The sequence below is a fragment of the Chinchilla lanigera genome, unplaced genomic scaffold (genome assembly GCF_000276665.1).
Source record: "Chinchilla lanigera isolate Chin_1 unplaced genomic scaffold, ChiLan1.0 scaffold00007, whole genome shotgun sequence".
Classification (NCBI taxonomy): domain Eukaryota; kingdom Metazoa; phylum Chordata; class Mammalia; order Rodentia; family Chinchillidae; genus Chinchilla; species Chinchilla lanigera.
Window position 1 is genome coordinate 28,377,564 of NW_004955408.1, and position 19,447 is coordinate 28,397,010.

At 49.1% G+C, this 19,447-nt stretch overlaps 1 protein-coding gene and 1 long non-coding RNA gene across 3 annotated transcripts in view; one reads left to right on the top strand and one right to left on the bottom strand.

Moving 5' to 3' along the window:
* Positions 1 to 11,087, top strand: part of Cplx2 (complexin 2) — a 79,844-nt gene extending 68,757 nt beyond the window's left edge. For both annotated transcript variants that reach the window (XM_005376365.2, XM_005376364.2), the window contains 3 exons: positions 5,863 to 5,981; positions 6,130 to 6,305; positions 7,024 to 11,087. In XM_005376365.2, coding sequence (XP_005376422.1) covers positions 5,951 to 5,981; positions 6,130 to 6,305; positions 7,024 to 7,221 — 405 coding nt within the window. In that variant the 5' untranslated portion in view covers positions 5,863 to 5,950 and the 3' untranslated portion in view covers positions 7,222 to 11,087. The remainder of the gene's footprint in view (positions 1 to 5,862; positions 5,982 to 6,129; positions 6,306 to 7,023) is intronic.
* Positions 1 to 19,447, bottom strand: part of LOC106147518 — an 81,500-nt gene that overhangs the window by 42,080 nt on the left and 19,973 nt on the right. The gene's annotated exons all lie outside the window — the stretch shown is intronic.

The window sequence follows — 19,447 nt, forward strand, 5'->3', positions numbered from 1 at the left end:
CCTGGGGGCGTGGAGTGGAGATGGGGGCGTAGAGGGACATCCCCGTGTCTGTCACCGCCATTACCATCGAGTCTTTTACAAAAGCAAATGAGTATTGAATTGAGTTGCGGTGAATATATCCCAGACTTGAGTGATAAAAAGAGAAAAACAGCTACAAGGACAAACACTGCGGGTGCCCGAGTCCGTTTGTCAGTGGCGGGGCCGGGTCCCCAAAACTGCCTGGGGCTTATTTAGCTAAGCAGTAGCAAGTGTCTCCGCTGCCTTCGGGCTGGGACGGACTCAGAGGGAGTCGGGGAGGGTGACTGAAGACTTACTTGCCCCGGGTCCCGGATACGCACAAGGCAGGGAAACCCTTGCTACAGTCGCACCCCTCCCCCTCTCTGTCCCCGCCTCCCCTCCCCCACTCCAGCACCCTCACCACCACCACCCTTCCCGTGCAGGCACAGACCAAGGCTTCCCGCAGAAGCGCTGAGGAGCGCCTCCTGGCGGCCTGGCCCAAATCCTCCACTGCAGGTAACCGGCCAGACCTGCCCACTTCTATAGGCGCAGGGTAAAATACCTGCACACCCCAGCACACACCCTCACACAATGTCCAAGTTGCGAGTTAAACATGCAGGATCGGACTGCGTACGCGTGGACTCGCTCGCTCTGACACAGCATTAAATTCAACCCCACAAACAGATCCTGAAGATCGACCCTGTAGTGGACCCTGAGGACAGGAGAAAGGAATATGACACAGACCTTGCCCTGAGAAGCACTCAGAATGATTAGGAAGGGAAAGATATGCAGAAAGATAAGGCACGAGCTGGTGGCAGGCACTACTGGTCTAGAAAGTGCTATGGATCACCGTCACATCTTGCCAGGGAGATCTGCAAATATAATGCTACTGATGATGATGATAATGGTAATGATTCTGAGAGTTGCTATGAGCACCTACTACGTGCCAGACACAGAGTTGGTGAGAATTTCACATTATCTCACTTAATACTCACAACTGGCTCCTGGCATATATGTTATCATCTCCATTTGATACATGAGAAAAGATTAAGTCACTCACTCAAGGTCACTTACCAAGTAGTAGAGCCAGGCTTTGCACCAGGAGAAATGAGGCTAAGAGGTTCTAAGGGTATGGGAATCAGATGCACCACTGTTGGGGTAGGAAGGAATCTGGAAAGAAGATAAGGTGAAGTCTGGGTCTGGCAGAGCCACTGCAAGGGATGAGGAATAAAAGGCAAAGATGGTAGGTGCTGGACTATAAGGACTTGAAAGTCAGTACAAGGACTGTGTTCAGTTTAACAAGGCCATGGGGAGCCACTGCAGGGTATGTTTGCACGAGCAGATTTGCCCTTTAGGAAGATTAATTGGATAGCCATGTGGAGGATGGATAAGAGCTAGGGGAAATACAGTGTTAGAGGTCATGCACAGATCCAGAACCTCCAGACCCTGAACAAAGGCATTAGCAGCAATAAGAGAGAGGAGGGTGGGAATGTAGGAGTCGTGGTAAAGCTACAGTCTCCCAACTTCTTCTGCACCCCTACGCCAACTGTACTCACCAACTGCTTGTGTGATCTGCTATACATGGTCTACCTTCCCAGCCAACTGCACACTGTTAGAGAAAATGCTGAGACCCCCTTCTTCTCAGCCATAACCCCAGTGCCAGAATAGTGTCTGGCAAGGAGCAGGTGCTTAAAGAATACAGTATGAGTTAATGAATGTGTGGGTGGATGAATGAATGAGGGATTTACTGACTGGGGTTTTCACCTGAAGCAACTGAAACAAAGGACGCCTCCCCCAAAAAAGGATGGCTGGGGGAGCGAGGATGAAACTGATCGTTGGACAGATTGAGGTGGAGATTGTTTGTGTGGCAACAGGCAACAGAGAACTAAATGTGCAGGTTTGGGAGAAAAAGATAGATGATAGGTAGATAGATAGATAGATAGATAGATAGGTAGATAGATAGATAGATAAATAGATAGATAAATAGATGCACTAAATCTCTAGAAGTAGATGAGATTTCTACAGGAGAAAAAGGGTGCAGTGAGAAGGGAGAATTTGCTTAGAAAATTCCTACATATTAAAGGGAAGGAAAGGAGCTGGCAAAGGAGAGAGAAGACCTATCTGAGAGGGAGAATGAAATCCACAAGCGTGCTGTGTCACAGAACTCAAGAGGAGATTCAGGAGACTGAAAAAATTGAGGGAGGGAGTCAGCAGCAGCACGTGATGCTGCAGAACGAGGAGGAGGGGAGGGCACTGAAAACACTCTGGGTCTGGCATTCAGGAAACCTACTGGTAACTCTGACCAGGGAGTTTCCGGGGTGGTGCGGAGGCAGCAGGTTTCCGGTCTCATACTGCAATTGGACTTGAGCTGGAGGTGAAGACATGGAAACACCAAGTGTAGACCCCTCCCTCACAATGTCGGGCAGAGATTAATGGGAATTCAGGGTTCAGGGAAGGAGTTGGAGGAGGGGGTCCAAGACATCTATGGAGATGACACTGAAAATGGGAGGAAGAGGGGGTGGTAAAGAGACCAAGAAGGAGGTGGAATGAGAAAGTTCAGAGCACAAGCAGATGGACTGGCTTAGAATAGAAGGAAGGGAATCCCCTAAGAGCTAGGAGAGGGGAGGTTCCAGAAGCCCACGCCAGATGGAATTCATCATTTTGATAATAGCCACTGTTTACTGAGCACCCGCCATGTGCCAAACACACTGCAATGATTATCTCTCACCTTTCAAAGTAGAAGCACAATCTTCTTTTTATAGGTAAGACCTGGTATCAAAGAGGTTAGGTCAGTTACCATTGCACAGCCTGAAAGTGACAGAGTCAGTATCTCATCAGGTAGGCCTGACCCCAGTGCTCATGCCCCTTCCGCTGCACCCCAAGCTGAGATATAAGAGGAAAGTCACCTGCTAAGGGGGATCAGGAGTAGTCTTGACCTTGAGAAATAAACCATTAGGCTAGGAGACTCTCAACAGAATGAAGAAGATATTACTTAAATCTGAGGATCACTTCTTAGCTTTTGGTTGAGATCAAGTGCTTAACAGCTGGGAGAGGCACACTGGACTCGGGCAGCAGGACTTTGGGGTAGACCCAAAAGCTTGGCTAAGTAACCTGAACAGGCTAAGTTAGGGCCACCCTGACCAACAGAGATGTAAACATTGATAAGACTGTCCTTGAGCAGATGGGCTTTGAAAATTTGGGGAGAAGTGGCAGAGATAGTCCATATTTACTGGATAAGTACATGAAAGCAAAGGTGAAATTCTGGTGATACAGTGATGGTATAGTGTGTTCAAGTGGTGCCCACAGAATAGCCAGGGGTAGATGTCCAAGAGAAGCCAACTGTATTTCTTTGACCTATTCATTGTCTGTTTCTCTACATACACATGTGAGCATGTGCACGTGCACACACACACACACACACCACCTTAGAACATAATCTGCATGAGGATAAGGCTTTGTTCACCAGTATATCCCCAGTGCCTAACACATCAACTGCTACATACAGATGCTGAGTTAATACTTGTTGCATGAATGTAGGTGGAGATCTGTGGCCCAGATAAAAGATCTGGGGGTCTCAGTGTCAGTTGTCCTTAAAACCCCCACAGTGGAAGAGTTCCGCCAGGGAAAATATAGAGAGGAAAAAGAGGCAGGGTCTGAGGTCAGAGTCCTGAGGAATAAGCTTATGTGAGGGCAGAAAGAAGAGGATCCAGTAAAGGAAAGAGACAAAGGAAAGGAAGAGAAGATGTGGGGGAAGGGGAGGGTACAATGGGAGATGGAGAAGGAGGAAGAACAGAGTCATAGAGCCAGAGGGAGAGAGGGGTCCGAGGATGCAGTGGGGAAGTCAGCCAAGCTGCAGAACTACTCAGATATAAATCCTGGAGAAAGCACTGGAGGATCAGATGGTTATGAGAGAGACCTGCCAGAGGCATGCAGCAAGTCAGGGACAAAGCTGGTACTGAAGCCCAGGTGTCCTGACTACTCATTTGAAACACTTCAAATTAGAGTCCTGCATCTTCCACCACCACCTGCTAATTCCTTGAGCTCTATGTATACACTGAGAATGTACTCGAGAATCCCTGAAATCACTTGATTACATTGTCCACTTCCTGGTTTTAGAATGAAGTTGTTTCCCAAGGTCTTAAATCTATTGAAAACATCTTGACTGAACTGTACAACCTTTAAGCTGAGATTTCTGGGTCAGGGTGGGTTCCGTAACATTTCCTGGAGTGCCTTTCTTTTTGGCCTAAATGTAGTCTAAGTAAATATGTAGTCAGTAATGGCTCCATCTACACCACAAGCACTTGATCAGTATCTCTTCTCCTTCACAGATCAGTACAAGGTAGCCTTAATATCCCCCCATTTTGCAAGGAGCAAATTGAATCTCTCCCAGGGACCCATAGACAGTAAGTGTTAAACCTAGGGTTCTGAACCAATTGTGTCTGATGCCAAAGCCCTTGAGGCTATTCTCCCCATTATTTCATGATTTTCTCTACTCCAAAACAGCCTATCAAGAGGTCTGATCCTCTTGATAATCTTTTCTGATCCTCAGATAAGCTGTTGGTCCCCATGCTAGAAAAACCTCAGCCTGCCAAGAAGATTTCTCATTTTGAAAGAAATGGGAAAAATCCATCAAAGAAGAGCCAGTGACCTTGAACTAAACCTGGTTGCAATATCCAGCCCGGCTTCTCAGCCACCATTTCCCAGGATTTCTTTTTTCTCTCTAGCAAACCATAAAGACTCCAAGGCCTTGGGAGTAGGCCTGGCTTCAACTGACCACCAAAACACATTGTACTTTGGACAGCCCATGGTTGTCCCCACTCATACATGGAAAGAGACTTGCGGTGGCTTTGTTCAAGAGCCACTGAAACTGAGTGGTGAAAATAAAAGTAAACTGTCTGAACTGGAGCACTGGGGTTCATCTCAGGGTGTGAGGGAACTGGTAAGAAGGAAGCTAAGGGTGAAGTTTCCAGGCCTCTATTCTTCCCCTCCCCACCGTTACTGTTGGAAGAGTTCCATTTTTACATGTTTTACATACTGTGATTCCTATTAAGATTTTATTTGGATAAAATCTTCTGAGGCAAAAATGTAACAATAAAAAGATAATAAAAACTGAAAGTCGGTGATTTAGGGGGAAGGGAAGGAGAACAGTAGCAGAGCGCTGATAATGCCCATGCTAAGTATTTCGAAGGCCCTAAGCCCCAAGAAGATTATGTTTCCAATGCCCCCCATGTGTACCTTGAAATAAAAATCAATATTAAGCTACAAAACACAAAATTTACTTGTATGTTGCAATAAAAATAACTGATTTCTCCATTTGTCTCATTTTCACAGTCTGGGTATGCTCCTCCAAGCCTGCTGTTCCCATTTCTGTATGCACCTCTATTTGTTGGGGCCCTAAGCACAAGCTCAGGCATTATGGGTTGATCCAAGGACCTGGATGGATTCTTTCCAATCTCTACAGTAGCCCTGGAAAAGGCACTGCCATTTCTGTCTCAGACAGGAGGAAACTGCAGGCTTAGAGGTTAAGAGAATTGCTGAAGATCACACGGCCCATAACGGATGAGGGTGGCATAAAAACACAGCTCTGTCTGACCCCAGATTCCAGGGTTATTCCAATACTCCTGGCTTTGATCAAGTTAGAGCGTTGTGGTCAAGATAAAGGCTTTAAAATAGAGATCAGAAGCCATTTGGTAGCACACGTGTTTCTGTACATAGCAAGGGCTCAACAAATTGCTGCTTGCTCCTCCTCACTAGCCTCAGACTCTGGTCTCTACATCTGCACCGGAGGGAAGCCCCAATGTGTGGAATTCCTCCACCCACCTGGGCAGAGTTCTCTCCCGTGTGACTTCCATCTCCCTCTTCCAGGTCGAAGCATCTCTCCCCAACAGGCCAGCCAGGAGCACAGCGTGCAAATTCAGCCGTGGGCTAGCGCAAGCTAACCAGAACCGGCAGCATGGACTTTGTCATGAAGCAGGCCCTCGGAGGTGAGCCCCACACCACTCTGCCCCACACCATACACCCCCAATCCGGGGTCCTGACCCAGGTGAAAGGGGACCTCAGCCCGTCTGTACCCTCCCTCCCCAACCCTGTCCCCTACGTGACCCTGCTCTTTTTCTCCCTGCACCCCCACAGGGGCCACCAAGGACATGGGGAAAATGTTGGGTGGAGAGGAGGAGAAGGACCCTGATGCACAGAAGAAGGAGGAGGAGCGGCAGGAGGCTCTGCGGCAGCAGGAAGAGGAGCGCAAGGCCAAGCATGCACGCATGGAGGCCGAGCGTGAGAAGGTTCGGCAGCAGATCCGAGACAAGGTCAGCATCTCAGGAAGGGTAGCGGAAAAGAGGAGTAAACTGGTGCCCTGAAACCCTGTCCTCAGGTTCCCCAGGATCCCAGCTTTCACCTTAGACCTTGTACTCTCTGAGCCTCACTCTTCTGATCAGAAAAATGGGTGTCACAGCAAGGTTTCCCTCAAAAGATGACTGTGAAGATTAAATAAAATAATGCACATAGTAAGTGCTACAGGTCCAAGACCCTTAGGGCCAAATACGTGTGGAATGCAGAATCTCTGGATGCTAGAGAAAATCCCCTAGTGCCCTGAGCACCTGGTACTATTGTTCTACCTCACTCCCGATGGATGTGGGGCAGCCACCTATGCTACACAGTTCAGTGCATGTCTGGGAGCACTAGGTAACAAATCAAGGCTAGTAGTCAGTCTTCTCCCGGTTCAAACCCAGGGTTGTCACCAAAATTTGACTCCAGAACTATCAGTGTTTAAATTTTTGGGATTTCAAAAGAGCAACAAGTTATTAGGGGCAGGTATGAATGTTTAAAAAAACCTCAGTCACTATCTCTACCTTTTTAGTCACCTGCTGAGGACCAAGTACCTTTAACCCCACTTTCTAGATAAGGAGACTGAGGCTCAAGAAGTGTTCATGAGCCACATCAAACAAATGTGCATGACTCAGAGACCCAGCTCTGTCATTCCCTCGTCCCATAGTCACACTCCTTTCTGTCCTCCTCCTCCCCCAGTATGGGCTGAAGAAGAAGGAGGAGAAGGAGGCAGAGGAGAAGGCAGCTCTCGAACAGCCCTGTGAGGGGAGCCTGACCCGGCCCAAGAAGGCCATCCCTGCAGGCTGCGGGGACGAGGAGGAGGAGGAAGAGGAGAGCATCCTGGACACGGTGCTCAAATACCTGCCTGGGCCGCTGCAGGACATGTTCAAGAAGTAACAGGCGCTCCTGCTCCAGCCTCACTCCACTTGTTACTTTTCTTTTGTTCTTTCTTTTCTTTTTATTCAGTTAAGTCTCAGTTCTGAAGGGGAAAACCTCAGTTGGCCTCTGCCCCTCTTCCCTGGCCAGGGGCTTCTCCCCATCAGCACTCTCTGACACCCCACTTCATCCCAGGGTATCAAGTCCCATGGTACCCCTAGTCTGAAAAGGGAAGACAGCTTTTCTCCAGCAGAGGGCATTGAACCCAGGGCCAAAGGCACTGGATGGCTCCCTCTGGAAGCCTAAGATCTATGTTAGTGTGGAAACCCCCATACATTCCTTCATGCTCCCCACTGCCAGGAGGACCACTGTTCCCAGCCAGCCAAAGTAATGACACATTCCACCCCTGCCCAGCATGCTGACCTTTGGTCTCTGACCCTCCAGTGAGTATCCAGGTCAGGGCAGGGGCCCTGAGGGGCCTGGATCTGAGTCAGGGTAAGCCTGTCTCATGAGGACCTAGCCTGAGAGGCCCCAGGTCTAGACAGGCTAGGATCTGGGCAGGAGGCTGGGGCTCCCCTTTTTTTCTCTCCCTGGTGACACCCAGCTGGGAGCACAACCTTCCCCAAATCCCATCCAGACAGTCATTGCCCCTGCCAGGTTGGTTCCTCCAAATGGATCATCCTTGGACTTTAGCACATCTGTGGAGGAGCCCAGGATAGGGCAACCCCTTGTTCCCTCTCACTCTACTTAGGTCCTGGGACCCCACTGCCAGGCTGGGCCCAGCTTGCCCAATCCAGGGGCTGCCCAGGCCCCCCAAAACACTTGGAGCCATCGGGCAGTGATGGTCTTTGCCATGGGATCCCCCTTTGGTGTGACCAAGCTGCCCCCATTCCTATCCAGCTCTCTTCCCCACTCTGTCCTGTCCATGTGCTTCCAGGGCCCATGGTCCCCAAGAGGACCTTTCCTGGCCAAAGCCCCAAGTTGTTGGGGAGAAGCCAACTCCCATTTGATAGAAGGCATCTGTCCATTCATCCTATTGGCCAAGAACAAACTCTCCTCTGGGATGTATGGGGCTAGCCTTTGCCCCCCACCCACCTCCAGCTTGCCAAGGCCACCTACTTAGCCAGTCTTGTGAGAATGGTGTGGAGCAGAGGGGAGTAGCAAATGAAGGACAAAAGTGAGTTTATGTGTGGCACAGTGTGTAGCAGAGACAGCATCAGCAATTGTGTGACCAGAGATTTGATGCATGTGTGTATGGTTCGAGTGTGGTGTATCTTGAGATTGTCTGTGTGTGTGTTAGTCATCATATTCCATGTTAGAGATCATATATGTTAGGCAGCCTTGTTATATGTGCTTGTTTGAGGTGGTATATTTGATTTGTGATTGTGTCCCATTTGCGAGCCATCTTACATGTGTTTAGAGATTGCATGTGTTTGCTTGTATATGCATGTATTTTCAAAATGGCACGTGTGTTGGGAGAAATGGGTATATGGTAGATGTCACAGAAGTATATGTTTGAAAGAACTGTCAGATGTGTTGACTGTGGTGTTCTTATGTATGGGTCTGAAAAAGCAGCTGTGTCCATGACGTGTGCCTAGAAAGAAAGAATATAGGTAAGATGCTCCCTCTCAGCCCTCAGACCATTGATCACAGGTGGCCACATCTGACAGGAGACTTTGTCCTTCGCCTAGAGTCCTCCCACCCTTGGGGGGTTCCTGCCTGAGGTCCTCAGAATCCCACTGGGACAGACGCAGGCAGTACTCCAGGAAGCCATGCTGGGCCCCCACCAGGGCCTATCCCAAAAGCAAGGGCCAGGGACGAGGCGACTTGCCCACCTCTGATGCCCCTGCCCCATTGGCCCCAGTTTGCATTCTGCGGGTTTTCCATTTTAGTGGATTTATGCTTTTATTTCAGAGAGAGACATGTGTCTTCTCTGTCCGTTTCCAATAGTTAAAGCCATATCAGTTAGACTGCAATACTTTAAAGATGAGATAAAACAATCCATATGTTTAGAGAACCAGAAACTCCCCTGATCTGTCCCTTCTCTGGGGAGCAGGGCCCTGACAGCTCCAGCTCCCTGGGCTTATCCTCCTCCCGCATCCCCACACCCTCCCTGTGTACCCCTGTGTCAGGCCCCCCAGGGGGCCATGTCTGTGTCTGCACCTATGTCTGTGATGGGGAGCCACCTTGCACCCCTGATGTCTGCTTGTCTGTGTCCTTTTACCTGGGCAGGATGGTCATTCTCAAGAGCCCTGGGGTCCTGGGCCAGAGATAAACAAGGCTCAGTTGAGAGGCTCTAGGTTTCCCCAACCCTGTTTGTGAGTCCCGCTGGGACACAGGGGCAGATACCAGCGTTGAGACAGGTCCCCCCTTGACAGGGACCCTCAGACCTTGAAGGCAATGCCCGGGCATGGAGTGTCAAATAGTTGGGGGAGACCAGGGTTGAGGGAGCTGTAAACGAGCAAGGAAACCTAGCCATTCAAGATATCCCAGCCCCTTAGACAGTGTCCCTGTGGCCTCCATAGTCCCTCTAGACCCCAGAGTGGGCTTTGGGTTTTTCAGCCGCACCAAGTGCCCTCTGGGCTGGGCTGGCTTAGTCTGGGTACACCTCCCAGACTCCTCCACCCTGCTCCCAGGCAGCCGGACTTGAGGTCTTCCTGGAGGTGGGGCAAGGGCAAGAATCTCTGCCTGGTGCATCCCTGCCTCCTCCAATGGCAAGTGATCACTGTTGGATGCAGGGGGACAACAATTACTGTCATTTCTAACACAGACCTGACTGTAGAGAGAAGCCAAAGTGTAGCCCAGAGAGGACATCTGTGTCTCTAGCAGGGACAGGGGTGTCCGTGGGATGTGTCTGGGGTAGGAGGTGGCCCACTTGATGGGAGGAGGGATGAGCATGTCACACAGAAATGGGACAGTGTGCCTGTGACACACTGTGAGGGGGAGCAGCTGCAGAATTCAGCACACTCGTCTGACACACAAAGGAGGAGTAATCTTTGGTAAGTGGCTGAGAACAAAATGAAGAGCAATGGAGCGCACACCACCCATGTGGGCACGCGTGCCCTTGGGCAGGGCCACCCGAGCTCTTCCTGTCCCTGGGATTCTCCACTGGGGAGAAGGAAGGGGGTTTCTCTGAGTCTCCCTGTGCTGGGCACCGGCGATGGGCTAGAATTTCCATATGTGGATGTCCTCTACTCCAGATCCAAAACTGCCCCGAAAGTGTGTCCCTTACATCAAACCTTGTAGTGCACTTCTTCAGATGGAAGCAGGAAGTCAACAGCGCATCCCAGGTGCGTGTGGGAGAGCCTGAGAAAGTGAGGAGATGCAAAAATCATTGGAGGTATTGCAGCCCAGGGCTCTTTCCCACTGGCGCAGCTGCTGGGCAAAGCAGCCACACAAAGGCTGTGGCTACAGTAAAGTGAAGAACTTCCCAGGCCCAAGGGGTGGGTTACCAACCCCACCGGAGGGTTCCACAGACTTCTGACTGCACAGGGAGGCTGAAGTCAGACCAGCTCCCAGATCTGAGGACGTGCCTCCACCCAATGTCCCCACTCCAGTCTCCACTATCATTGCCCCCACCCTCTTCCCTGGGGAGAGAATGGGAGGTGCTCACACTGGCCCTGGGGCAGGGCTGGGGGTCCTACTGAGACCAAGAAGAGATGGACCATCCTGCTTACGCGGGGGAAACTTCTTCCCGAATCTGTGCTGTGTCTTTGTTGCTCTGCTTCTTTTAAATGTGTCAGTGCCTGGGGGGAGGGGAGGGCCACCCCCTCATGCCCCCCTGAACCTGACCTAAAGCCATGGCTGTTGCTCCCCCTTTGTATGATGCAAATGCTAAGATGTACAAAACCAACCATGACAACAAAGAAAAAGACCTTGTACAGCAGCTCTCTGTCTGTCTGCCCTCTTCTGTCTACCGGCACCACCAGGGATAAACAGGGGCACCGCCTTACCAGTGAAGGCAGACAACCTACAAAACTCAGGGGTCCAGAAAATCTTCCATTTTGCTTACTCAAGACACCGGAAATGACTCCAAAAATCAACTGAGCCCAGGGTTGGAGCTCGGCCCCAGAATCCCAGGGTTTCTCCATCTGTACATCAACTCTAAAACCCCAAAGGCTGAGAGGGACAGATACACACACACACACACGCACGCATGCATGCCTATGCACACACACACATACACACCTTTTCTGACCATCCCCAAGCTCCTTAGGGTGTGGCATCCTTAGAATGCCATGAAGTCACATGGGAGGGCAACGATCTCTCATCCTGTGAACGCTGACGGAGCATCACCTCTCTGCCAGACAGTGTGCAGGAGTCAGAGACACACAGAGGACAGTACTCAGCATTCCTCCTGGTCACAGACACTTCCCTGGCCTTGCTGAAGAGTCCTGACCAGATCAGAGCCCTCTTCCACTTTGCACCCCCAACACCTTGTCTATAGTTAGGCCTCATTTCTCCCCACTTCCTGCCGGTGTGCCCTGGTCTCCCACATAACTGGTCAATCTCTTTCTTTCATCCATCCTCCATTGGCCCAGCCCCAACTGCATTTATCAAAAATGCAGTTCGTCATATCGCTCATTCCCTTCCCAACACCCTCAAGGGCTTGTAGGATGAAATTTGCCAAGCAGATAACATCCAGATGATCAGAACAGCCCTGTGTGACGTGACCCCAACCTGCTTGGTCAGACCCACACCCACCTTGTTGCTCCAAGTGCCCCAGTCCCCACATAGCCCATACTGCTTCACATTGCAGATCCTGTCCCCTCTGCCTGGCGTGAGTGGTACTTTCCCTCCTTGGCACACTCAGACTTCACAAGATTCAGCTCAATGTCATCTCTGTGAAGTCTTCCCTGATACAATCCCCTGTCCCTTGATCACATCATAGTCTGTTGCTGAATCCACCTAACACAGCATCACAGCTGACTGCTCCAGCAGCCCTGGGTGTGTGCACAGGCTCTATCACCTAGCAGGGTGAGCTTGAGCAAGACTTTTAACCCCTGTGAATGTTTGCTTATACGTGAAGTGAAAAGATAATAATAGCTGTGCCCTCCCCAGAGTAAATGGGGTCCTCCATGCACAAGTTTATCACTGAGGGTCAAGCATTCAGTGAATGGCACTTTGCAAATTCTATTGTAAATTAAGTCACTGCACCTGTCTCCCTAACTTCAGTATTCTATAAGGCAACATATATTTACTCTCTCAGTTTCTGTGGATCAGGAGTCTGGCCACAAGCTTAGCTGGATCCCATACTTCAGGGTCTCTCACAAAGGTACAATCAAGTGTAGGCCAGGACTGGGGTCTCATTAAGGCTTACTTCCAAGCCCATGTGGTTACTGGCAGGATTCAGTTCTACTGAACTGGAAGAACTGGAAGCTTCAGGTCCTTGCTGGCTGTCCACCTGGTGATGGTCCTCTGCTCCTTGCCCTGTGGGATCCTCTGCTGGGACAGCTCAGAACATGGCCACTTGCTTCACTGAGGCATGCAAGCCAAGAAGGCAGTAGAGAGAACCTGCTACCAAGACGGAAGCCACAATGTTATGTAACCTAATTACAGAAATGATGTCCCATCACCTTTGTCACAGATCCTGACCACACTTATAGGGAAGGGATTACAAAAGGCGGTGAATACCAGGGTGGGGGATAACTGAGAGTCTTAGAAGCTGCTCTCCAGGGAGACTGAGCCACAGATCTCCCTTCCCTACAAAGTGCTAGAGTTGAGTAGGGCCTCAGAGTCATCAGAGCTCCAACCCTCTGCAGCCACAGAGTCCCAGGTGGCAGAGGAAGAGTCTCAATACAGAGGAAGAGGCCAATGGTGAGTTCCCCCAAGGACTGAAGGCCTTCCAAGTCCAAAGACTAGACAGAAAGAAAACACTAAAGACCATGGGGTTCCTCTGGAATCCACCTGTACTGTCTACTCAGAACTCCAGGTACTGTCTTCCAGAGATTCAGTTCCTCTTCAGCAAACAACCCCAACGAGGACACACTTAAGCTTTTCATCAGCTCCTACTTCCTCCATTCCACTGGGTGGGTCCCAGTGTACCCTGTGCCCTACCAGAATGAGGTGAGGTAGGCGGATTGGAGGGGTTCGCCGGAAGACAAATTGGCAAGGTAGGATGTGGGGAGCATGGAGGAAAGAGATGTCTGGGCCAATGCCTGCATCTCCTCCTTGGATAGTACTGCTTTCCAAGATCTGGAACTTGGATGTGGGACAGCTTTGGAGGAAGATCAAGAGTTTGGGGCTGCTGGGTGTGAAGTATCTGGGCAGAGAGCAATGGACAATCTGCGCTTCACGCTGGCTCACCCAGGAGAAGCCATGACAGCACTCTGCATGAGCAAGCCCCCAAATGCATCAAGATCTTGACCACTGACTCACCATAAGATCAATACACCCAGAAGTCAAGAAACTGGAGTGGGAAGGGGATTTAAAGTCAAATCCATTTTCCCAAGCAATCGAAGAATTCCTTCTATGCTGTCTCTAGCAGAGGACACTAGCCTGCTTGCATGCCCCGTAGTGTCAGAGAGCTCATTCTAGCCAGACAGCTCTCACTCCTAAACTGAAAGCTGCCAGGAGGCAGAGGGTTAATGAAACTTCCTCCAGCATCTCTCTAATTGACTGCAAAAGTCCGCTTCCAGACCACTCACTTAGCACTTGTAATTAATTGGAGTTTCTTGTCTGACCTGAGAAATGATTCGATACCCCCTGAGGACGATGTTTTCTCAGTTGGGATCCTCTAGCTGGAGACATCTGTACACACCCAGCCTCTCCACAGGCACTGACGTGGGTATGCAGACACCACACCTTCCTCTCTGTATGAGCTCAGACAGGGAACTTGCCACCTCCAAACGTAGAACAAGAAAATGGTACAGACTCAGTAGGTGGCACTAGAGCTGATGTCACCATCTCCTTGGACTCCAGACCCACATCATCTACCCTACCTGGAGAGGGCCCAGGGATCAGCAGCTCTTGGTCACATCAACTCCTGTTCCTTCATTGTGAGAGGCACTTGACATAGTCACGTCTGTGTGAAGGTTAAGGCAGCCCACATTAACATACACAGGAAGAGGGAGGGCGAGAGGCTCTACTCACCACCTGCTGTAGGCCATACACAAAAGTTAATTGCTTTAAAAGCACTTCCTTTCTCCATGCTGATAGCAATCTCTGAGGTCAGTGTTGCTCCTGTTTTACATGTGAGGAAGCTGAGGCTTGGAAGAAGAAAAGTACAATGGGAATGAGCTTTCAACTCAGACAAACCTGGTTGTAAATCCGGATTCTTCCTACCTGATCTTCAGCAGATAACTCAACTGTTCCGGGCCTTAGTTTCATTACCTACTTTAAAAAAAATAAGTACAATAATGTCTAACCTCACCACCACTATCATCAGGGTAATTGAAGAAAGTAAACAAAATATCTGTAGATCCCAAATCACAGCACCTGGCACTCCCTGTTCCTCTCACCGTGAGACGCACTTGACATAGCGATGTCCGTGTGAAAGTTATGGCCACAAGCCATCAGTTTTTTTTAATTACTAGCCGTTGCTATTACAACAGCATGTCTGGTGAAGAAAAATAAGAATAGAAGGAGAGGAAAGGAAGAAGAAATGAAAAGGATAAAAAAAAAATTATAACAAAAGCCCACTAGTCATCCAAAGAATAAATTTGAAACCAAATCTGTCTTATGTCTTTTCACCATAACACAAGACAAGCTGCGAAGTCAGGGTCACAAGAGAGTTAGGGGACAGAAGGGAATAACTATCTCTTTCTGGAAGCTCTCTTGAATCTTCAGCTCAAAATAAACTTAACAATGTGTGGTAGTCATACACTGCATGACAAATTACCCCAAAACTTAGTGGCTTCCAGCAGTAAATATTTAATTTTCTCTCATGGTTTCTGTGGGTCGCAGTTTCTGGTGTGTATTAACTGGATAGTTCTAGGTTGGGGTCACCATGAAGTCACCAGCACCAGTGGCTGGAGCAGTAGTCTCATCTGCAGGGTCATTTGGGCAGGAGGCTGCACCTTTGAGGAAGCTCAGTAACACTTCCAGCAGCTGGGGCTGGCTATTGACAGGAGACACCCTCTCTGGGGAAGCCTCTTTGTAGAACTTGTTGAATGGCCTCCCAGTATGGCAGGTAGCCTCCCCTCTCCCAAAGTGGATTATCCAGGAGAACAAGCTGGAAGCTGCGATGTCACTCATGTCCTAGCTTTGGAAGCTACAAGCCATTGCTTCTGAAGTACTTTGGGGTCACCCAGACCAGCTCTGATTCAGTGTGAAAGACACCACACAAAGCATGACTCTGAAGGGAAGCTCACCGGGAACTGGTCCCTCTTGGAGGCTGCCTACCTCTTGCAATACAGTATATATGTCAGGCTCCCCGTAGCTCTTTCTTCAGGACCAAGTCAGTAAACATTCCTTTATTTAACCATCCACTCAGCAAACATTTCCTTATTCCTTTCTGCCTTCAGCAAACTCTCCCCAGTGGTTATCTACTGAGCTAAGCACAGCCTTCCAGACTTGAACCTGACATGCTCAGGGGAGCTGAGAGTCTGGCATGCAAACCAATACACAGCAGAGCACCAAGAGAAAACATCTGGATTTTTCCCAGACAGACCTGGTTTCAAGCCTGGCTCAAAACTTTGAAACCACTTGATCTGAAAAACTTTATTTCATCTCTCAAAGGCTCCATAAATAGGGGCAAGACCTACAATGCCCAGATATTGTAACCAATTATAAAATCCTGGGCACATAACAAGTTTTGAGTGAATGACAACTAAGACAATTAATGGAAGTTGCAACCCTTCATCTGAACAGCAACTCCTTAAGACTTTCCCTGTACTCCAAGAGAAGGCTGGGCTATTGGATCCCAAAGGTGACCTGCAGTGCGGTGCTGGTGGTATAATGGTGAGCATAGCTGCCTTCCAAAGGTGACCTGCAGCTTCTGCCTGCTACTTCCTCCCAAAGGTTTAGCCAAGCCTCACCTTGGCTTCAACAGCCAGAGGCTCCCTGGCTGCCAGCTGTAATCAGCAGCTCCTCAAATTGATTTGCCATCATTTAGCTGGGAAGCAAGAGCTCTTCTTGACTTGTGGCCAAAACCCTCTCTGTGATAGCAAAGTAATCACCTCTGTGGTGGGTGCCCAGGGAATATGATAGAGATCTAGGACAAAAGTCTCCATCTTACCACCCAGAACTTGAGCCCCACTGCAGTGCCAGCTCTAGTTCCACTCCTTCCTCCTGCATCTGCATGTGTGGAGCACTACGCAGGCAGGTCCTCCCACAGAATGTGCCCCCTGCACTTAGCCTGGCTGGATGAAATGGCTCTCAAATTTTTCAGTGCAGTGGAATAACCTAGGGGAATTTTTTTTAAAATGACGGTTCCTGGCTGCAGCCCCCCCAATATTCTGATTCAGTTGGGGGGTTGCATCCTGAGCACTGGTATTCTTAGGAGCTCTCCAGGTGGTTCTAAAGGGCAGCAGAGCTGGGCATCTGCTAGTGGACTGGGTCCAGCACTGGCTACCCCTGGATCCACGCACCACTGCCTCATTCACTTAGTTACCCCACCACAATTTATTGAGCACCTACAAGGTGCCAAGCACTGATCTACGAGCTGTCTATGGCCCATGGAGAACAGTCTTTGCCTTCATGGAGTTGACATTCTATCTAAAAGGGGCAGACAAGAAACAAAGGAACAAATAAAATGTGTAAGATATTAAATGACAGAAAGTGCTAAAGAAGTCACATGTGGCCAAAGCCACTTTCATATGACAGCTGAGTCACCTATAGACCCGCCCTGTCTACTGATGACAAGTTTCTGATTCCATCCCCAAGCCAGATGCAGACTGGGCCTTAAGCTCAACCATCCAGTGAAACCTTACTCACTTGCCACCCCAAACACTGGCCACGTACTAAGCTTGACGCCAAGCGCAGAGTGACCCTTCATCCATGGTAAACATAGCTATAGGTCCTGATAGCCCCTGACCTTTTGCTCAGGCCCTAAATTCTCCCAGGAGCCAGGACTGGCCACTGCCTCCCCCAGCACTTCATATGGAAAACAAAGCCTCTCTAGTGCCATTCTATCCCTGATGCAGATCCCAAGCATAGCTCTCCCCCTACAACTTTCCCTACAGAAAACCCAATAGGTTTTCTAAGGATTTTTACTACTAGTGTCTGCAGGCGCACACACACAAAAAAAACAGATGGACTAAACAGATGGGAAAAGCCTCCCAGTGGCTGGGCTGTGGGAGCTGGAAGGTCTCTCAGAGAGTATCCAATCCCACCCCCTCATTTTATAGTGGGGCCCAGGGACGTTAACAAGTAAGTTGCTCAGTGCCACACAGCAAAGCCCCAACAAATCCAGAAGCAGAACTCAGGCCCTGTCTCATGCAGTGCTCCTCAAGGTACAGTGGGAGCATCATGCACCCAGTAAAACAGCACCCAGAGTTTCCTGTGAGAGCCTGCTCTTTCCCATTGCTGCCTATAATTTGCATGAACGCCAACCCACTTAGTACCAGCGGTCACCCAATGGTCTCCTGCCTGCCTGGAGAGAGACCAGGCAGGGCAGCGGGACCAGCCAAGACCAGCAGCCCCTCTTCCCTGGGGCACTGCAACCTGGGGACTATGAGGCAGGAATGGATGTTGCCACTGACATCTCACAGGGACTTCGGATGAAGCCAACCCAGGATGGAGAGATATGTGAAATAAAGAAAAATAGAACTGTGGGGACAGCAACTGAACCTTGACCAAGCCATACCTGGGTGAGTTCCTATCTGTGGCTCTTTTCCTTCCAGGACGCAACACATTCCTATGGCTCTGTGTTCTGTCCTTATTCACAGGAACAGGTTCTAGGACCCCGGTGGATAACTGAAATCTCAGAAAGTAGCAAATTCTATATATGCCATATTTTCTGTCACACACATATGAAAATATTTCCAAAAATATATACAAATACTTAGGCTTAATTTATAAATTAGGCACAGGAGGAGATTAAAGAACAATAACTAATAATCAAATAGAACAATTGTAAAAATGTATCATAATAAAGTTGCCAGCATTGCTACTCTTATGCTTTGAGGCCACCATTAAGTAAAATAAGCATCACTTAAACAAACATTACAATATTGGTTGATCCGGTAGCCAAGGCAGCTAAGTGACTATGGGTGGATGGTATGTGCAGGGTACATACGCCAGACAAAGGAATGACTCATTTCAAGCAAAATGGAGCCTAATGCTGCCAGATTTCACCATGCTACTCAGGACAGTATGAAACTTTAAACTCGGCAGGTATTTATTTCTGGAATTTCCTCTGTAATATTTTCAGACTTTGGTTGGCTACAGGTAACTGAACTCACAGAAAACAAAAGCGCAGATAAGAGAAACTGGGGTACTTAAATCCAGTTTGGGTTGGGTTTCTGCTCACTCGTAGCCAAGCCCCTTGGGGTTCCCAAACCTCACGTGCATCAACCCATCCTGCTCTCTGATCTCCACTGTCTTTCTACCCTTAATCTCCCCCAGCTCGTTCAGTTTCACAGAGAAGCATCCTTCTCCACACATGGCACAGGTTCCTCTAGCTTTTTCCACATTGTGGTAGCTAGAATAATGGCTCCCTGCAAAGGTATCCACGTTCTAACCCCTGAGATCTGTGGCTGTGTTGATACCTCTCATGCCAAACCGGAATCAAGGCTTCAGATAAAATTAAGATGGCTAATCACCAACCCTTAAAATAGAGAGATTATTCTGGATTATCTAATTGGGCTCAGGGCAAACACTGGTGTCCCTGAAAGTGGAAGAGGGAAGCAGGAGAGAGAATCAGAGCAATGGCGACGTGAGGACTCAGCCCAAAGTTTTTTGCTCTAAAGATGGAGGAAAAGCCCACAAGCCAAGGAAACCAAGTGACATCTAGAAGCTAAAAAAAGCAAGCAAATCACTTATTTCAACCTCCAAAAGGAGCACAGCCTCACCAACCTTTAACTTTGGTGCTGTGAAACTGAGCCTCACTTGATTTCTGCCCTCCAGAGCTGTAAGAGGATGAATTTGTATTTTTTTAAGCCACTAGTTTATGGTAACTTGATATATCCACAGTAGGAAATCAAAATACACCAATATATCAAAAGTCCCCCATATTGGCATTCAAGGGATTGGCTGAAGACCCTTAATTTCTTCCAGCAGCCTTGGTTAAGCATTAACCATATGCCTCTCTCTGAGCTGGTTGCTAGGAATAGCAAAGTAAACTCCATAGTCAGTGGGGGGAAAG